This window comes from Brienomyrus brachyistius, chromosome 17 (genome assembly GCF_023856365.1).
Source record: "Brienomyrus brachyistius isolate T26 chromosome 17, BBRACH_0.4, whole genome shotgun sequence".
Taxonomy (NCBI): Eukaryota; Metazoa; Chordata; class Actinopteri; order Osteoglossiformes; family Mormyridae; genus Brienomyrus; species Brienomyrus brachyistius.
In genome coordinates this window covers 12,336,137-12,354,708 of record NC_064549.1, presented here as the reverse complement: position 1 = coordinate 12,354,708, position 18,572 = coordinate 12,336,137, and the positions used below count along the sequence as shown (strand labels likewise).

The 18,572-nt window shown below is 46.5% G+C and overlaps 2 protein-coding genes across 3 annotated transcripts in view; one reads left to right on the top strand and one right to left on the bottom strand.

The window, feature by feature from the left end:
* LOC125712198 (glutamate receptor ionotropic, kainate 4-like) overlaps positions 1 to 12,478 on the top strand; it is a 128,733-nt gene extending 116,255 nt beyond the window's left edge. For both annotated transcript variants that reach the window (XM_048981987.1, XM_048981988.1), the window contains 10 exons: positions 62 to 169; positions 2,067 to 2,270; positions 4,515 to 4,628; positions 5,631 to 5,740; positions 6,249 to 6,422; positions 7,240 to 7,405; positions 8,829 to 9,054; positions 9,439 to 9,567; positions 9,688 to 9,806; positions 10,453 to 12,478. In XM_048981987.1, the coding sequence (XP_048837944.1) occupies positions 62 to 169; positions 2,067 to 2,270; positions 4,515 to 4,628; positions 5,631 to 5,740; positions 6,249 to 6,422; positions 7,240 to 7,405; positions 8,829 to 9,054; positions 9,439 to 9,567; positions 9,688 to 9,806; positions 10,453 to 10,824 (1,722 nt within the window). In that variant the 3' untranslated portion in view covers positions 10,825 to 12,478. The remainder of the gene's footprint in view (positions 1 to 61; positions 170 to 2,066; positions 2,271 to 4,514; positions 4,629 to 5,630; positions 5,741 to 6,248; positions 6,423 to 7,239; positions 7,406 to 8,828; positions 9,055 to 9,438; positions 9,568 to 9,687; positions 9,807 to 10,452) is intronic.
* Positions 12,479 to 15,686: 3,208 nt separating this feature from the next.
* ccdc153 (coiled-coil domain containing 153) lies at positions 15,687 to 17,975 on the bottom strand. Its single transcript, XM_048981235.1, has 7 exons — positions 17,744 to 17,975; positions 17,441 to 17,537; positions 17,024 to 17,101; positions 16,792 to 16,911; positions 16,426 to 16,518; positions 16,052 to 16,182; positions 15,687 to 15,975 (listed from the first exon to the last, which is right to left on the bottom strand). Exons 2-7 carry the CDS (start codon positions 17,505 to 17,507, stop codon positions 15,790 to 15,792), a joined length of 675 nt encoding a protein of 224 aa, XP_048837192.1. The 5' UTR covers positions 17,508 to 17,537; positions 17,744 to 17,975; the 3' UTR covers positions 15,687 to 15,789.
* Between the last annotated feature and the right edge of the window lie 597 nt (positions 17,976 to 18,572).

Below are 18,572 nucleotides of genomic sequence, written 5' to 3'. Positions count from 1 at the left end.
GCAATATAGTGTATAATCATAAGTGTGTGTGTGTGTGTGTGTGTGTGTGTCCTCCATACAGATTGGCCAGTGGCACTCGGACCAGGGCTTGTCCATGGTGAGGAAGCTGTCGTCGCCCAACGTGACGGACGCTCTCTTCAACACCACACTCGTGATCACCACGATCCTGGTGAGCTTGCACGAGGACACGCTTTCTTGCCCTGTGACAGATCCTCGCACGGCTGTGGTGTGCTGGACATGCCACTTCACGAATGGCTGTAATACAGAATAACGAACTGACCTTATTGTGAAGCAGACGGATTCTATGGGAAGTGTAGCGTCATGCGTTTAGAGGCAGGGAGTTGCTAGATTCAGGAGTGCTGCATAATCCAGGAAGATGTTCATGCTCAAGAAGCAAAGTTAAGATCTAGAAGAATGGAAGCAATCCCCGCAGAGAGATCATAGTCAGAATAAAAGAAATATTCATGACTCTGCCTCCACATGCTGTAGAAAAAGCAGAAGATAAGGCTCAATCAGCTCGATGTGAATTGAGGCTTTCTTCTGCGTTTATCTGCTCACAGGAAGCAGAACTGCATTATGGGATGGTGGGGGGGCTTGTTTTTTCGGTCATTTTCAGTAATTGGGTTGTTATTTGAATGGCTGGCTTAGGCCCAGCTGGACGCAAAGCTTTTGCGGGGGGAGCTGCAGGGCAGTCGGAAGAGTGCGGCAATCTCACCCCAAAGATGTATGGAGCCCTCTGCCTAGCAGCAATTCTGCAGCTATCAGGCCTCATTCATCACGCCGTAACTGCGTCGTCAGTCCCAGGGCCTGGCCTCCGGGCGCCTACAGCGGTCCACTACTGAGAGGCGTTATAATGCAGCTGGGACACAAACATTCAAAAGCACGCACTCACGCAGATGCAAGTATGCCATTGCACACGCACATGTGACATGTATGTGTTTTTCCATTCCTCCCACGGACAGTATTTTTATATCATGTAGGATTTTTTGAATATGCAATAGAGATGGCCTCACATAGCCCTGAGTTTGAGACGATGCCAGATCTTACACAGCTGGTGCATGCTGGGATGGATTTTCTTGGCTCGGTGCCAATACCCTTCTTTTGCATTTGGGATTAATGATGGTGTGAAATAGTAACAAGGAGAAGAATGTCTGTTCCTAGCCTGGGAAGGCACTATAATCAGCTTTCAGGTAGCCAAGGGTTCTCCTGATCCTTCTCCACGTTTCAGCCCGCAAATGGAGCACAGGCAACTGTGTTTATTCGTTGGGTGGCGTCCCTCGAGATGCCCTACAGTTTAACCTGGGGCCAGTCTGTCAGACCCCGCCTTTCCACCCAGCACCAACGACTTAACGAGCGATTTGCGTTTGGTAGCAGCCCCTGGCCGCCGTTCTGCCGCTCGCCTCGCACTGTTTGGCACAGAGCGGTTCTGCAGCGTCGAATTCTGAGAAGTCTCTCATAGACTTTTAAAGTCTTTCCTGCCAGGGGACTTTGTTCCTGGAATTTTGTCTCGCGGGTTATCTTGAGGCTCCTACGACACTCAGCAGTCGGCAGGAAGATTGCGAAATCCCTCTGAGAGTGGGACTTGTTCCCAGTTGCGTTGAAAAAAATGAGGCCTTATTGGGTGAAAACACCATTGATCTGGCGCACACTAGAGAGTCCATGCAGGCTTGATTAAACCATTCTCTGGGAAAAGAAGCTGAATTTTCCCTTTACGGGAAGATGATGATGTGAAATATGCCCTCCCTCTATTTCAGTGCTCCGTAAATGTGTGCCACATTCAACCTAAATCAGCAAACGGTCCCATCTGGACAAGATAACAAACCATAAATAATGACAGGTATTCGATGGGAGTGAGTTACTGAGCAGTCTGAGTGTAAAATGCACGACGGGAGATGGCAAGTTCAGCAGGTGGCGTAGCAGTGATGGAACTGAGCTTGGAGCCAGACTGTCGCATGTCATCCTGTTATACGCTCCTAGTTTCAGCCGTTGGGAATAGATGCATTAGATGAAAGCATGAGCAGGGAGGATCGCAGCGTGAATGACGCCGTGTGATGTGCCCCCTGCAGGAGAATCCCTACGTGATGCTGAGGGAAAACCACCAGGACCTGCAGGGTAATGAACGCTATGAGGGCTTCTGCGTGGACATGCTGAGGGAGCTGGCCCACATCCTCAAATTCAACTACCGTATCCGGCTGGTGGACGACGGTGTCTACGGCGTGCCAGGGACCAACGGCACCTGGACGGGCATGGTGGGCGAGCTCATTTCCAGGGTGAGGTCCACACCTACAAGAACCCACGACGATCCATGACACCTGCTCATTTACACGGACTGTAGTGTTTCCCCAACCAGACCATGGAATTGGGAGAGAGTGAAAATGTGGACCATCTGGGGGTCACTGAGCAGCGGTCTGGGAAACACTGCTGTAGACCTTCTGCTTCCATTGGCAACATCATCCCTAGGTCTCACATCATCAGCAAGTCATCCGTACATCTCAAGCCTCATCACCCTGCATCATCAGCTCATCCCTGCATCCCACGAGTCATCAATACACATCATCAAGTCTTCCTGCATGTAATACACTAACAACATAAATAATTTCATGGCAGGTACACATCCTTGAAGATTGATCTTTATCAATGTAAGATCTCTCTACATGCAATGGACATCTAGTCAGAGCGCACAAGGCATCAGTGTGTATGAAGCACTAGGTGCACCTCCGCCCCTTAACACCTGGTCTGAGATCAGTCTGACCTTATAATGTTACGCGTAGAATTTGGAGAGAGTGATCTGGTGTGAGATATGTATTAAGAGGGAGCATTAGAATTTTGTCCAATCACAACACACCCACCAACCTGGGCTCTGCTCACAGACACAAATTTCAATAAGCTCCCCTTGTCCCAATCAGACACACACAATCTGAAATGCCCAGTTAACCATGAAGCGAATTAATCCTAATTCTGACACCCGCTAACACAGACTTGATTGAGCTGGATTTTTACATGTCATTAATCCCCATCTACTTGAGGAGTTTGCCCTTTACAGTAAGATTATTTATTTTAAAAAACAATTTTATTCTCTTGGCGATGCATTTTTGCAGGCCAGCTTGTAATTTGTGGAGCAAATTTAATGGATTTGTTTATGAATGAAATGTTGTCGCGCCTAAATATCGGAAACAATTAAATATTGCTTTCAGGTGGATGCAGACAGGGAGGCCAGCCCATAATAAGTTATCCATCTTAATTCCCAGGGCTAATGGAGGGCAGGACCATTAAGGATATAAAGTGGGGGCTGCCGGCTCCTATTACAACAGTGATTCATTTCTCAGGATTCCTGTTGCTTGGTGACCTTGCAAAGATCCATCCCCATGTGTCCCCCCGTGTGGGTAAATGTGGTTCTTCCTCACAGAGCAGGGATCCAAACCCTGAAGTCAGGCAGATGTTATCACTCCGAGTCTGATCCCTCTGCCTACGAGGAGGAAGCTCCATGGATCAGAATTAAAAGAAAAATAAACCAGCAGAGATACATTATTTAAAAGCTGAATTTGTACCTTTTTTGTTTGTTTTTTTTTGTTGTTTTTTGTTGTTTTTTCAATGAGAGAAGCATCAGCCGATCAATATTAATGTTCTAAAGTATTTATTGTTAATATTTCAGTATGTGCTGCTTGGACGTGCTCATTTTTCAGAAGGAGGTCAGATTTTCCCTTATTAAGTTTGGATCTCTCCCGTGGTGAATATTCGGGAAACGTGTGAGATCTGTGTGAAGTTTGCTCAAGGCAGCACTCGCGGACCATTGGGGAGAAGCTCTGAACCTGTTACTTCCAGGTCCTGCACGTCCCCGGAAAAACCTGAGGCACTGAGATAACTCTCAGCGAGCTGATATGTCCCCTCAGGGAGTTATGTTCAGACAGGTGGAATCTGTGTAACATGCACTCCTGGGCTCGCATTGGGGTACACAAGTGTTCATAGAGGAAAAAGCTTCAGCTTGGAGCAAAAACCTGACCATGGAGAGCTTGGATCAGGGTCTGGTATGACTGTTGCATTTTACATGACACGCGCTTCTCTGACTGGTCGTAGAGCTTCGTCAACAAGTTTGGCTGGCATGACGATTATTGGGTCTAAAGGTTCTTTGTTTTCACCCCCCCCCCCCCCCCCCACCGTGTCTTTGTTGGAGACTGACATCCTTGCCCAAGAACGTCTTTAATCACCAAGAATGGTTCCGGCTGAATTATTAAGCATTTGAACAAACGTGAGGTCACTGGGTTTGGAGGCCCTGACTGAAGCTTAGCTGACAAGTACAGAGACTTGACAAGCTGGCAATGTAAGGGGGGGGGGGTCTGGGAACTGTCACTGTGGATCACGTACGGATTGTGGACTAGGTGGAATCAGCCAATTGTGGAGCTGGAATTCTAGGAGTTTGTTTCTTGATGCCCTCACTATGGTTTCTAAAAACCGCACTGGTCCTCCAAACCATGACAAGGCTCTGAAACTATCCCCTCCTTGCATTTGCCCCCCAGAAAGCCGACCTGGCCGTGGCAGGGCTGACCATCACCGCTGAGAGGGAGAAGGTCATCGACTTCTCCAAGCCCTTCATGACACTGGGCATCAGCATCCTGTACCGGGTGCATCTGGTGAGACCCTCTGCTTATCTGCTGGCCCTCTGGCCGTTGGTGTGCAGAAGGCACTTTACTTGCCGCTCTCACACCAACCATGGTGAGAAGAATGTTTGGAAAATGTAAACGGTCACTCTTCCTACCAGCCTTTCTGTAATCTTGGTGATTATCTCGTTCGCAGCAGAAATGCCTTTGATGTAGCCCTGGGTGACATGTTTTCTTATTTTTACATATGGCTCTGGAAAAAATTAAGAGACCGCAGCAAAAATTTCAGTTACTTGTGTTTTGTGTCTGTGTAAAATTTACTTTTTTTTGCAAACTCCAGCCTGGCTCTTCCCTACTTCTCATTGACGAAGGGCTTCTTCCTTGCTTTATGGGTCTTCAGTCCTGCTTCTAGGAGCTGCTATAAATTGTCCTAGCAGTGCACTTCACTCCACTTAATGTTTCCCATCCCACTTAAAGGTCACTTGAGGTCATTTTCCGATTTATGAGGCACTGTTGGATAAATTGATGGTCATCTCTGGCATTAGAAAGTTGCTTCTGCCCTCTTACCTGGCTGGTTTCTGGTTGCTCTCAGTGTCTCCTGCTTCGCCTTGTTCTTCTGTACTGCTGTCTTAGAAACTTTGAGCCTGGAAACAACCTGCTGCTCGGCGTAGCCTTTTCACAGCAGAACCACGATTAAAAATGGATTTAAAAATGGCAGCCACTCCTATGTCTTGAGAACTCAATATGGCTGCTGGGTATGCCTTGGCGAGTAGACTGTCACTGTGCCAGGAGAGGGCGCCCTACCCACTGGGGCACGTTCATCAGAGACCTCAAAATCACACTGGCTACGTGCCACGTTCCGTCCAATCACACAGCGCGGGTCCGGCCCGGAGCAGGAACTCACACCCTGCCTCTGATCCAGTTATGTGTAGATTAATAATAATAAGTGAAGCGGTCTGCATGTGTGTGTTATTGCTGAAGTGTTTCTGTGCCAGCTTATTTGTGAGTATACAGTCATCATGTGCTTTATTCCAGGGCCGCAGACCTGGCTATTTCTCCTTCCTGGACCCCTTCTCCCCAGGAGTCTGGCTTTTCATGCTGCTTGCTTACCTGGCTGTCAGCTGCGTTCTCTTCTTAGTCGCCAGGTGAGCACACTGCCCCACCTGCTGGCGGGTCCCAGAACTGCTACCAGCACCTGGACATCTCCAGTTCCAGTTGTGCTGTAGGATTGTGAAACCTTAAACGGTTATAATAAATTACAGCCTTTTCGAAGCTGTGCTTCTATGATCCTGGAGGATATTTCTGAAGGATAAGCCTCGCTTCCGAACGCGCTGTGACCCTCGGCGTCTTCAGTGACTTGGCTTAACCGTCGGCAATCTGCCACACGCATCCACAGATTGCTATTCATTTGCTTGAGCCTGCCGCAGAGCTGGGGGAAGAACATGATGCTCACCCTGGGAGCCACATAACTCATGTCCCTGGTGCTCAGACTAATGCTCAGACTCTTCCTTGTAAATTTCAAATCTCCCTGCAGGCCTCTGAGATCATCACAGCTGTCATCCTTTAACATGCGTATCAGCCAATGGAATTCATCGGTTGATGTACAGCTGAACCAGACTTTTCTCCTTTTCTCTGCCATCTCTCTGTGCTCAGGTTAACGCCATATGAGTGGTACAATCCCGACCCTTACCAGAGGGGGCGCTGCAGCCTGGTCATCAATCAGTACTCCCTAGGAAACAGTTTCTGGTTTCCTGTAGGGGGTTTTATGCAGCAGGGGTCCACCATCGCCCCCCGTGCCCTGTCTACACGCTGCGTCAGCGGCGTCTGGTCAGTGTGTAGTGGCACACACACAAACTATCATACAAACACACACACACACACACAGTCAGGTAATCATATCTTTTTGGGGATCGCTCATTCATTTCTATGGGAAAAATGCTAATGCTAACTATGACAACCTTAACCCCCACCCAGCCCTAACCATAACCATAAGTAACCAAATACAACAAAATACAAGAGTTTTTTTTTTATTTACATTTTTAGTTTTTTCATTGCGATCATGGATTTTTATAAAAGAGAGGAAATGAGAGGTCCACATAAGGTGAAAAAAAAACTGTATTCATCACGTTGTGGGGAAATCTGGTCCCCACAAGGTAAGGTATTCCTGGACCAGACACACCCACACACACGTAGAGACACACACACATACACACACAAGGACGCATCCAGAACACATGATGAGCCCACTTCCCTTCCTCTCTGAGAGGGCAATAAAAACTACTAATTCATAACAGTTCATAACAGGGTAGGCTTATAAACACACCTTTTACTTATTAGATTCAGGTGTTTCATTCAGACCCATTGCCACTGGTTTATAAAATGAAGCACCTAGTCAAGCAGTCAGGTTTACGAACATTTGTGAAAGAATGGGTCGTTCTGAAGAGCTCAGTGAATTCAAGCGTGACGCTGTCATAGGACGCCACCTTTGTAATAAGTCAGTTTGTGACATTTCTTCCCTGCTAGATATTCCATAGGTTTATTGCAAAGTGGAAGCATTTAGGGACAACAGAAAAACACACAGAAACACACACAGACACAGATACACACAGACAGGGGTGAGTAACACCTCCTCCTCCTCCTGCAGGTGGGCCTTCACCCTCATCATCATCTCCTCCTACACGGCCAACCTGGCTGCCTTCCTCACTGTGCAGAGGATGGAGATGCCCATCGAGTCTGTGGACGACCTGGCCGACCAGACCGCCATCGAGTATGGCACTATGTATGGGGGCTCCACCATGACCTTCTTTCAGGTGTGTCAGTGTATATGTGTGTGTGTATGGTCCAGGAATACCTTACCTTGTGGGGACCAAATGTAGAGATGTAAAGATATGATTACACGACTGTGTGTGTGCGTGTGTGTGGATGTGTGGATGTGTGGGTTTTAGATAACCAAATGTTATCTAGTGGGGACATTTTTTCAGTCCCCACAATATAAACCTAATTTTACAAAAAAGTGTGCTATCAAAAAAAAATGTAAATAGCCAAAGGTCTTGCATTTTATTTGGTTACAACATGGTTAAGGTTGGGGGCGGCATGGTGGTGCAGTGGTTAGCACTGTCGCCTCACACCTCTGGGACCCGGGTTCGAGTCTCCGCCTGGGTCACATGTGTGCGGAGTTTGCATGTTCTCCCCGTGTCGTCGTGGGGTTTCCTCCGGGTACTCTGGTTTCCCCCCACAGTCCAAAAACATGCTGAGGCTGATTGGAGTTGCTGAATTGCCCATAGGTGTGCATGTGTGAGTGAATGGTGTGTGAGTGTGCCCTGCGATGGGCTGGCCCCCCATCCTGGGTTGTTCCCTGCCTCGTGCCCATTGATTCCGGGATAGGCTCCGGACCCCCCGCGACCCAATAGGATAAGCGGTTTGGAAAATGGATGGATGGATGGATGGTTAAGGTTAGGGCTGGTTAAGAGTTATGGTTATCATAGTTAGGATTAGGGTTATGGCCATAGAAATGAATGGAGAGTCCCCTCAAACACATATACAAGATATACAATTCTTTGTGTGTGTGTGGTGGGTTCAAGCCCTGGCCTCAGCAGTACAGTCACATGTTTGTGGGCCCTTGAGTAAGGCCCTTAACCCCCAGCTCCAGCAGCACTGCGTGTTGGCTGAACTTGTGCTGCGAGCCCCCCAGCTATGGAGAGTAAGACTGGGTCAGCAAAGTGAAGCATTCTAACGTACCTGTACTTGTCCTAATGGCAAGAGCAGCATGTGGGCATACCCGTCTGTTAATGTGTGCACCTGTGTGTCTAAGCCTGTGTTTCCATGTTTTGTGTGTGTGCGTGTGTCTGTTTATCTCTGTTGATGACCGTGTTTCTTTTTCTGTGGATGTATATCTGTGTATTAGTAAACGTGCGTGTGTGAATGTGTGTATATGCTAGTGATAGTATAAAATAATACTTCATGAACCATTTGCTGTATTTTTTTACCCCACTAGATGGTGCTGTTTAAAGCCATGCCCCAAAGCAAACCAAGAGCACCATCTAGTGGGGTCAAAAAATACAGCAAATGGTTCATGAAGCATCATTTTGTCTGTCACTAGCTTATGTGTATCTGTGTGTGTGTGTGTCTCCCAGCTTCCTGTCACCTGTTTAACTGCCTGAACACTAACTTTCAAACTCGTCACCCTCGTTTACCCCACTGGCACTTTGCTTCCATCCCCCTCACTCTGGGCAGAATTCGCGCTACCAGACATACCAGCGCATGTGGAACTTCATGCACACCAAACAGCCCAGTGTCTTCGTGAAGAGCACAGAAGAGGGCATCGCCCGCGTCCTCAAATCCAACTACGCCTTTCTGCTGGAGAGCACCATGAATGAGTACCACCGGCAGCGCAACTGCAACCTCACTCAGATCGGCGGCCTGCTGGACACCAAGGGCTACGGTATCGGCATGCCTGCTGGTAAGAGGGCCTGCAGCCCTTATGGAATATTCCTCACGTTTGGGAGGATCATGCACCATACTGGTTCTCATGTGACACTATTAGTATGAAGAAAGCTGATCTGTGTTTCACACTTTCTAATTAGTAGTTTCTGTAATTTATCATTAACACTCACACTTACGCATAGACACATACACACACATCAATTAAGCCTCACTCACTGTTTGTCTCTCCTTTTTCCCGTTTTTCTCCATTTTTCTCTCTCTCTCCCTATCTTCTCTCGCTGTCTGTTTCTCTCTATCTCTCATCTCTCTCCCTCTGACTCCCTCCATCCCTCTGTCTCCCATTTCCCTCCCTCTCTCCCTCATTCTCTCTCTCTCACTCCCCATATCTCTGTTTACATAGGTTCACTCTACAGAGACGAGCTGGACCTCGCCATCCTCAGGCTTCAGGAAGATAATCGGCTAGAGATCCTGAAGAGGAAGTGGTGGGAGGGGGGCAAGTGTCCCAAAGACGGCGACCACCGGGCCAAAGGTACCGCATGGGCCACCGAGACACATTTGGCATCTAAGCACTGCATAGAGGTCATGGGCATGCTCTGGGTAACCCTCTTTTCCCTAATATGTGGCTCCTGGCTGCTTTCTGCCCCCACAGGCCTGGGTATGGAGAACATTGGGGGTATCTTCGTGGTGCTGGTGTGCGGCCTGCTGGCGGCCGTCCTCATAGCCGTGCTGGAATTTGCCTGGATGCTGCGTCGAACATCCAGCACTGAGGTGATGCCCCTCACACAATTGGATAGCACACACCCCCCCTAATCATGTCCCCACCTCCAGTATGGAACACATAATGTATATGCAGTAGTGATGGCAAAAACTGCACTTCAAGAACCATTTGTGGTATTTTTTTTACCTGAATAGATGATGCTGTCTGTTCTAAAAAGGGATCAAAGCATCCCTCAAAGCAAGCCAAGAGCACCATCTAGTGGAGTCAAAAAATACCACAAATGGTTCATGAGGCGTCATTTTGGCTACTATCAGTAATATGCAATGTCAAGATGTTTTTTGCCCAGATAAAAAACATTGGACTGCACAAGGAGAGGATGAGGCATTAACGACCCACATTTTCAATGACAATTCTGATAAATTTGCCTGTAGACCTCCAAGGTGCATCGTTTAATTTTTGGAAAGACCCCAGATAACCTTAGGCTGTTACCTGCCTTTATGAGTGTAAGTGTGAAATTTATCGTACCAGTAAATCCTGCTAAAACAATGTATGTCAACTAGCTAAGGCCATGTACAATGTCTTCAAGTCTTTTTCTTTCGTCGTTTCTCTATCTCTCTTTTCTTCTCTCTTTCCTCTTGTCATCTTATCTCCTTTCTCTCCCTCCCCTTTTCCCTCTCCGTCCTCCCACCCCCCCAGTCAGCGTGCGAGGAAATGCTGCGTGAGCTCCAGGGGATCCTCCTCTGCCAGGACAGCCTTCAGCACCGCCGTCGCCGGGTGTCTGGGGGGCAACACCCCCGCCGGGCATCCCTGGAGGAGCGCCGTGCCCGAGCGGCTGCTGCCAGCCTCAGCAATGGCAAGCTGTGTGGGGGGGTGGGCCTGGGCGGGGCCATGGCTGAGGGCCCTCCCCCAAGGCTGCCGCAAGAAGTTGCCCTGGTGACACAAAGCTGCAGCCACGTGCACGTGTGCCCTGAGTGTCGCCGCTTTCAGGCTCCTCGTCCCCGGGACTCCCCGGTCCCCGGTGAGGAGGCTGCAGAGTGGGACAAGAGCGCCCCTGGCGGACCTGAGTAAATCCTGGAACACCAGGGCCCATCTGGCCCAGGGGAGAGGCCATCGCCAGTGGCAACGTGGCACTAAACCACACCGGCCATCGAGTCTCTGTGGAAACCGCAGGCAGACGTCCTTCTGTGAAGTCTCCTCTTCCTCTGCCAGTGGACCAGTTCCCCTTCCACAGTGTCGTTTTTGGCGTCAGCGTCGTCATTCTCATCACTGAACCGCCTTCAGATTGGCCGTGTGGAAAGAGCTGTTTTTAATACTTTTTATTGTAAAATCCCAGCAGAACGTTCTATAAAAGCATCTTAAACTTCTTCAGAGTGACCCGGGTTGGCTAGGGTGCGTGGGTGGGGCCCTTTACAGTGCAGCGTCCAATCAGACGCACCCTCCCACAGCCTGCTGTTCCAGTTTGTCTTCTCAACAGTTTCCTCATCTCCATAATTTTTTGTCTCATAGTTTTCCACCCTCCCCCCCCCCCTTCATGTCAGACCGCCGGGCACTCCCTCATCGACAAGGTGATGAACCACGGACAAGGCGGAAGAGACTGGGCTGCCCCCCCCACCCCCACAGGTAAACATGTCATCCTTCCATCCACTTCCTCCCCCCTCTCTGGGTGCATCAGATCTGATACTAAGAGGCCAGCGGGCTGTGAACATGAGCTGTATGTCTGCACAGTCAGCTACAGTAAGGGCAAAACCAACCTTCTTGAGCAGGAACGTCCACGAGGCAATCAGCAGAACCTTCCAGTGGATGATGGTGGACTGCCATCTAAATAGCTTGCTTCAGATTATGCAGCACTGACAGACCTACCGACAGCCCCACAGACAGAGCCTCTCCATATGGCGCTACGGGCGCTGCTCTCCTGGTTGAGAACATTGCATTTAAATGACGAATCGGCAGCAGGTGGCCACGTCCCTGCCTGTTAAAAACTTCATTATAAATGCTAATGGATGTCTCCCCCCTACCCCTCTGACATCTGTAATAATGTCGGGACTGGTTATTTACCCCAGATTACATGTTAAAGTGATTTATTTCTGTTCAAGGCGCTACTACAGTGGAGGCGAGATGGAAATGGGCCGAGTTGAGTATAATGTTATTTCAGGAGGAAGACAGCAGTAAATAAGGTGGCTTTTCATCAGGCTGGGAGCTGTCGTCGATGGGACCCTGGTTCTGATGTATGACTGTATCAACGGGGACGCCCTCAGTCACGGTCGTCGTCTCAGTTTCTGGCTGCTGTCACTGTCTGGCCAGCGGGTTTGATGCAGTGGCATTGGTTCCCTGGTGCTGCCAACAGTGTGTGTGTGTATGTGTGTGTGTGTGTGTGTGCGTGTGTGTGTGTGTGTGTGTGTGTGTGTGTGTTTGTGGAGGGGTCCCATTCAGCCCAAATGGACTCCTGGTCTTCAGGTTGCCGTTCACCCTCTAATGACAGCGTTGTTAATTAACAGGCTCATTAACTAGCTCTCTCCGGGAAGTTTCACGTCGGGTTCTTTAGTTCGGGTAATATGAAGAAGGTGAAGGTGAAGAAAGCGAAGATGCAGGCTGGTTGTCCATCAGCCTTCAGGCATACACTCATAGTGCGCGGAGCTTTCCTGTACCTCCCCTACTCCTACCTACTGGGCAGAATTTGGCTGCTGATTTTTATATGATTTATTTTCCTATGTTGTCATTTTTATTCCACTCTAATATATTGTTTGAAAACAGCCCATTACGATTGTGTCGGCTCTTTTTTCATACATTCCTCCGTGCATTGGCACCTAAAAATGATCCAGTCAAAAACAAGGTTACATAATACTATTATATCCAATCACGGCTGACTAAACAAGAATCCTCTAGAGCATTCTTGGGCTGTGAACTGACATCTCTGCAGTGTAAACAATCTGATCTGAAAGGGAAATTAATTCTGCGCCACGACGAACATACATGCATGCATATGTTCAAACAGCCGGCTGGCTGGCAAAGACTAATCAGGAATGGACCAAAGATATTCAACAGATGATTGACTAATGAGATACCTGGCTTCTATCAGCCTGGCTTGCTTGTGAGAAGCATCTTTATATGCTTTTTATGTCTTGATCTGTTCGTTGAACTTCTTTCAAGCCGAGTTGCTCTTCTATCCCATCACTATGCACATCTGGCAGCACCGCCTAACAACTCCACGATGACCTTGTCCTCGTTAAGCGAACTCTTCTCGCCTTGCGTTTGTCAATGCACTGCCAGACAGCACAAATTTCACTTAGCCTGTCCATAGCTATGCCCTCAATTGTGTCCGTGATGTTTCCAGTGAGGTGAATGCTTCAAAAGTTTTATGGAGCCAAGTTAAGAAAAACCTGTGTCCAGAAAAACTGGGTTCTCTCAGCTGTTCTTTCATGTACCACCACTATGTGGTGCTGCCTACGTTTTGGCACAATTTATCTCAAAATGAAACAGGTCTCAGATCATCACCTATACAATGTTCCTGGGACGTTTCACAAGGATTCATCAAAAACGTTTTGTTACTGTCTTCAGGTAACCTCTGTAGCCACCTTTTCCTTCTTTTGCTGCTGCCTAGGGCTGCTGTTTCAGTTTTGGTGTCTCGAAATGATATCAGATATAGATATCTATCCTTATGTTTCTGTGAAATGGAAACAAGTTCCATCAAATACTTTTTGTGTTTCCACGTTCACAAGGTTAAGTGTCCTTAGTGGTCACCGTTCCCTTTGAAGCCACTAAGGGGTGTGCTTCAGTTTTGGTGCAATTCATCTCAGAATTAATTGAATTTCAGACCTCCTAAAGGAAGTTCCTGTGAAGTTGAATAAGATCCAACAAGTACTTTTTGAGTTATCACACTAATGAGATGTCTGTCTGCTGCTACACTTTTTTGCTACCATAATTAAAGCTACTGCTTAAGTTGTGGTGCTGTCCCAAAATTTTATCACTTGCAAATCTTCATGCATACAGTTTGTCTGCAAAGTTTGAAAAAAATCTGTTAAATATTTCGGAGTCATCGCACTAACAAGATCAAGTGTCTGAGGCTGCCCTTCTTTTTGGTACCACTAGGTCACAATGCTTCGTTTTGGCATATTTGTCTCATAATTAATTCCACATCTTTAGCCTTCCGAAAGATCTGTGAAATACTTTTGGAGTTATTGCATTATCAAGATAAATGACTGCAGCACTGGACCAGTCCCTAAGGCATACATATTTCCCATGCGGAGAATACAATGGAACAAAGATATATTACAGTAAAATGACAGACCATGTCATGTTCCGCTAACAGTAGACAGGATTCTGATCGATGTGAACTTTTTTGCGGCAGGAAGAGGTCATTGAGTGGGCGGCCTTCCGGTGTAATGAGAACAAGTTAGAACTTAGAACCTTCGTGGGTGGATGTGAGCCTGTCACAGCCAGCAATAGCAGGCTTTTGAGCTCAATTGGTTAACTGTCGAGAAGCACCTCATTCTTGCTGTTGCCTTCAGCTAGCATCACCATAATTGCCGCATCATCTTGCTTTTTCAAAAAACCTGGAAGATTTTTTTTTGTCACTGAACGGACAGTGAAGAATCAAAGACTCAAAATTGAGTGTGTGTTTGTTTGACCTCCTAACTGCTAACCTGGATGAGAGAAAATTGAGGAGCTGTCGAGTTCCTTTTCGGTTGTGTTGCTCTTTAACAGGTTTTTCTTTTAAAGGATTTTAAAACGCCTCATCACAGACTTTCTTCTTTCTCATCATTCACAGTGGCATCGTCTAAAAACCCTCTTGAAGCACCGTGGGACTTCCTTTGAGGATATTGCATTGATAAACAAGATGACTCGCATGATTAATGTCGACTGATGTACACTTCCTGACCACCTTATGCAAATGGACCTCGTTATATGTAGCGTAAGCATGAGCACAAAAAGCATGTGATTTTGATGCATCGCAGATCACCACAGGCCTCACATGTGACTTTCAGCAGCTGCTGTTTCAAGCCGGGTGCCATCAACCTTGTTCATTCTCCGGCAAAAATTAAATTGGGTGCCTATTTGTTCACATAGTGCCCTCAGCCCCCATCTTGCACCCTGATGGCCCCTTGCTTGGGGAACACCAATTACCCCCCACCCCCCATAAGCATCCTGAAGATGGCAGACTTGATTAAATGTAATGCAGTATTATAGATAAATGTGCTCACAGGCCAGCACTGTTTTCCTAAAACCCCAAAATCAGATTTTAAACATTTACGCATTATAAAACCGGCTCTTTAATCTGTTAAACCTTTTCATTAAATCCTTCACAATCCCTTTCATAGAAATTGGTTTAAAAATTAATTTGAGTCAGAAGTGATGGAGATTACAAATTATAACTTAAGCTTGGTGTATTTTTTTTGCTCCTATCAGAAAGGCCAGATAACAGGATTTTCACACTCACCTGTTCCAATATGTAGGATCTGAGTGAAAACTGACATAAGAATTGCCTGTTAGACTTCTTTGCCCCCAACTTAGTGATATCTGAATATCACACATTTCCATATACTACTCATTCAGCTCTGATTTTCACTTTACATTCTCAAAGCTGATATACCATTTTGCAGGCCTGTAAACTTTTGTAGACAATTTACATGAAATCTCATTCCATTCTCGCGTCTGTTAAATAATTCTTCCTGGAATCTTAGTGCCATCCAATGGCCGAGTGTTAGTACTGCAATGTAGCACGGAGACTTTCCATTCGGGAGTTTCTTTCCATTCAGGTTTTCCATTAAGTGCCATCTGGTGGTAAACTGATATACTGCACATAACCAACTTCTTGAATTGGTTGGTTTAAATTTGTTTGCCCTCCTCGGAAGTGGCTGCAGTTTCTGTGATTTCAAGGTTTCTGAAAACTGGCCATTTTAACAGATTCACATCTTTGAAGCAGAATCAATAAAATAGTAAACCTGATTTCCATTTTTATTCGTTTGTAGTTTTACTCTGTACATTAAAAGCATTCTTCAAAAAAACAAAAACATTTTGCACCTGACACAATTTGAATTAGCTCCACTTGCACTGCAGAGCTGGCCAGCCTTTGACCTCCAGGACGGGGTTCCAGGAGGTTCCGAGTGGGTTCAGGTTGACCTCGGACAGCACACTCTTCAGCTCCTGGTGAGTGAAGGTGCTCTCCCCCTGCCACTTCTGTCGCTCTCCAGCCAAGAGGGTCAGTAAACTGTCCAGGCAATCCTGAAAACGAGAGCAGCACTTTGACTTCTGGAGAATCGGGGGGGGGGCAGCTAATAATGACGAAACTCATCCTCACATTCAGGATCCTCTCATAGTCGCTGTCCATACGATCTAGCCTCGCTTGCAGGTAAGCGATAGTGGCATCCTTCTCCGCTGTCATCCGCTTCTGCGCATCTCTCTCTGCGCCCAGCTGCTCCCTGCACTCGGCTTGCAGCCAAAAATGTGGCAAATCAGCAAAGAGCATCAATTCGTGTCCCATTCAACAAGTCAAAGTAGCACAAGAAAAATGCAAATGTCCTTTATAGCCAGAAAGAATAGTCAAATTTCAAATACATCGCTGTTAAGTCCTCTTCGAAATATAAGCTCCTCCAGTTTGGTCCACCCTCACCATGGCTAAACTGGCAGGTTGTGCAGCAGAAGGAAGACGCAAACAAAACGAATCCGCCTTACCGAGTCGCTGGGAAAGATCTCTGGCCTCAGTCTCCAGTCTGTGAACTTGAATCTCCATTTCCCTCTGCGCTCTCATATTCTGCCGGTTGAGTTCTAACCGAGAGGAGACCTTCTTTAAAGCAGCACTGTTGCAGTTGTAAAACATCAATAAGCCGTTCCAGGAATTAATGTGTAATATTAACAGGCATTGCTGATGCAAACCCCCTGAAAATCTAGTCAGTCAGGCACTCGGGATCCATCACGTTATGTGTGAGTGTTTATTTTATTAAACCCTAGTAACAATACAATGTTCTAAACAGGGTGGGTGGGGGTTATGCGGGGTTGCCATGACTACAGCGAGGCCTGAAAGGGGTTTCCGCGGGGTACCTGTAGTAATGTCCCGTTTGTCACGCTGTCCCTGCATGACCTTCTGCTCGAGCTCTCGCACGCGGGACCGCAAGTCTGCGCTGGTGCTCTGAGCTCTGCGCGCGGCCTCCGCCCGGAGGGCTGACATAGACGCACGTATGCACATACTTAGTACCATATTTTACACTCGTATTATGTTACACAGCCTTAAGCACGCTTTCAAACACACAAAAAAGTACTGTGAGAAGTTTACCGAGATGTTCTTTCAGCACCGCTACCTCCACGTCGTTTCGCCTGTACTTCTCCAAAAGATCCTTTCTATCGTCTAGGACTTTTTCGGGGGGAGAAAAGAGTTTACTTGAATATCATAACGTGATCCTTCTACGCGCTATGCACCATTTAGGGAGTGAATTTCACGTTTCAGTGTAACGTGCATTTGAATAAGGCAGATACCATGCAGATAATGCAAAACCATCTAACTAAACATAGCAACACACAGCTATTGTTCCCCATCACCTGGAAAACAACCTAAATCAAAATAAACGAGGTGTGACAAGTCTGTCTGCTCCTTATTCCTGCTCACTGTCATCTCTAATGTTTAATACCGATGTTCCAAAACATAGGCCCTATATTATGTAACAAGCAATGTCTGTAATACAGTCGGAATTACCTTCACCCGATTTCTCCTTTTTCTCAGTTTTATTCACTTTTGCTATACTCTTTTTCTTCGGAGGCATAACAGACGTTTTTCTGGAAAGTGTTTTCTGCTGTAGGAAGGCGAAAAAGAACTTTTGAAGTCATGACGACTAGTACGAGAACGTTTCCATATAACTATACATAAATACCCCGCTTTTTTCTTCACAATAGGCTATATGTGTATATAGCTTTTATTTATTTAAATTCCTAGTGTTAACAACATAACCTGTTCAGTTTCTATTAATACTGTTTTATTGTCAAAGGTAGCAAGCCTTACCGGGCAAGATCCCTATTCTTAAAACAGGAACCGGCTTTTCAGTGGTGTCTGGGCAACCGGAGACACCTTATTTGATGTGTTTACTGGTATATCACTGGATTGCGTTTGTCATTGCTTAGAAACAGCAGGCTACCAACCCATATGGTAACAATATAACAGGTTTCAACCAAGATTTTTCAAAACACCGTACAATTGTAAACGTTGAGACATTACATTTAGAGACAGTAACTTCATTGTTTTATCTTAAAACTTCCTCAAATCACCTAGGTGAGAATATCCGGCGTGTCGCACGAAGACCGTAGTATTAATTTAATGCAGAACTTCTGTTACTGCATTCCAAATCATCTCAGTTTCTCGGAACCATTAAAGGTGCCGTATCATGCAGACCTACTTTAAAAACATTTCATTTTCGTCTTATGCTACCATTATCCATTTTTGTTCAACTACGTAGCCTACATATTCATACTGATAATGATTTCTAACATCGCCAAGAATTGTTCTATTGGTGCGATGGTGAATCAAAAAACTAGTCCTAGTCTTTTAAACTCAGTAGTGTCTTCCGATAAATTCTGCATTTCCATCGCGGTAACTGCTATGCATATTTTCCCTTTGGTATCTGAAACATCCGAAATCTATTTTGTTTTAGAAATCCAATATTTCAGAAATACTATGTTCTCAACTATCGGTGTTATTGCTTATAGTGTATTCAATGCATCAAAAGCAGCTAAAACGCTCATTCATCCCTTCAGTTTGCTGCATAAACTTGCGTTATGTATGAAGGGGGAGTGTTCGGGAAGGCGGGGCTAATTCGGAATTGGGCGGGGATTGG

Bases quoted from the DNA above. Each gene is read 5' to 3' on its own strand.
- ccdc153 (XM_048981235.1), bottom strand. From the start codon at position 17,507: ATGCCTCCGAAGAAAAAGAGTATAGCAAAAGTGAATAAAACTGAGAAA. The intron at 17,102-17,440 runs GTAATTCCGACT...CCCCCGAAAAAG, and splicing joins AAAGGAGAAATCGGGTGAAG to TCCTAGACGATAGAAAGGAT. The intron at 16,519-16,791 runs GTACCCCGCGGA...CCTCTCGGTTAG, and splicing joins CAAACGGGACATTACTACAG to AACTCAACCGGCAGAATATG.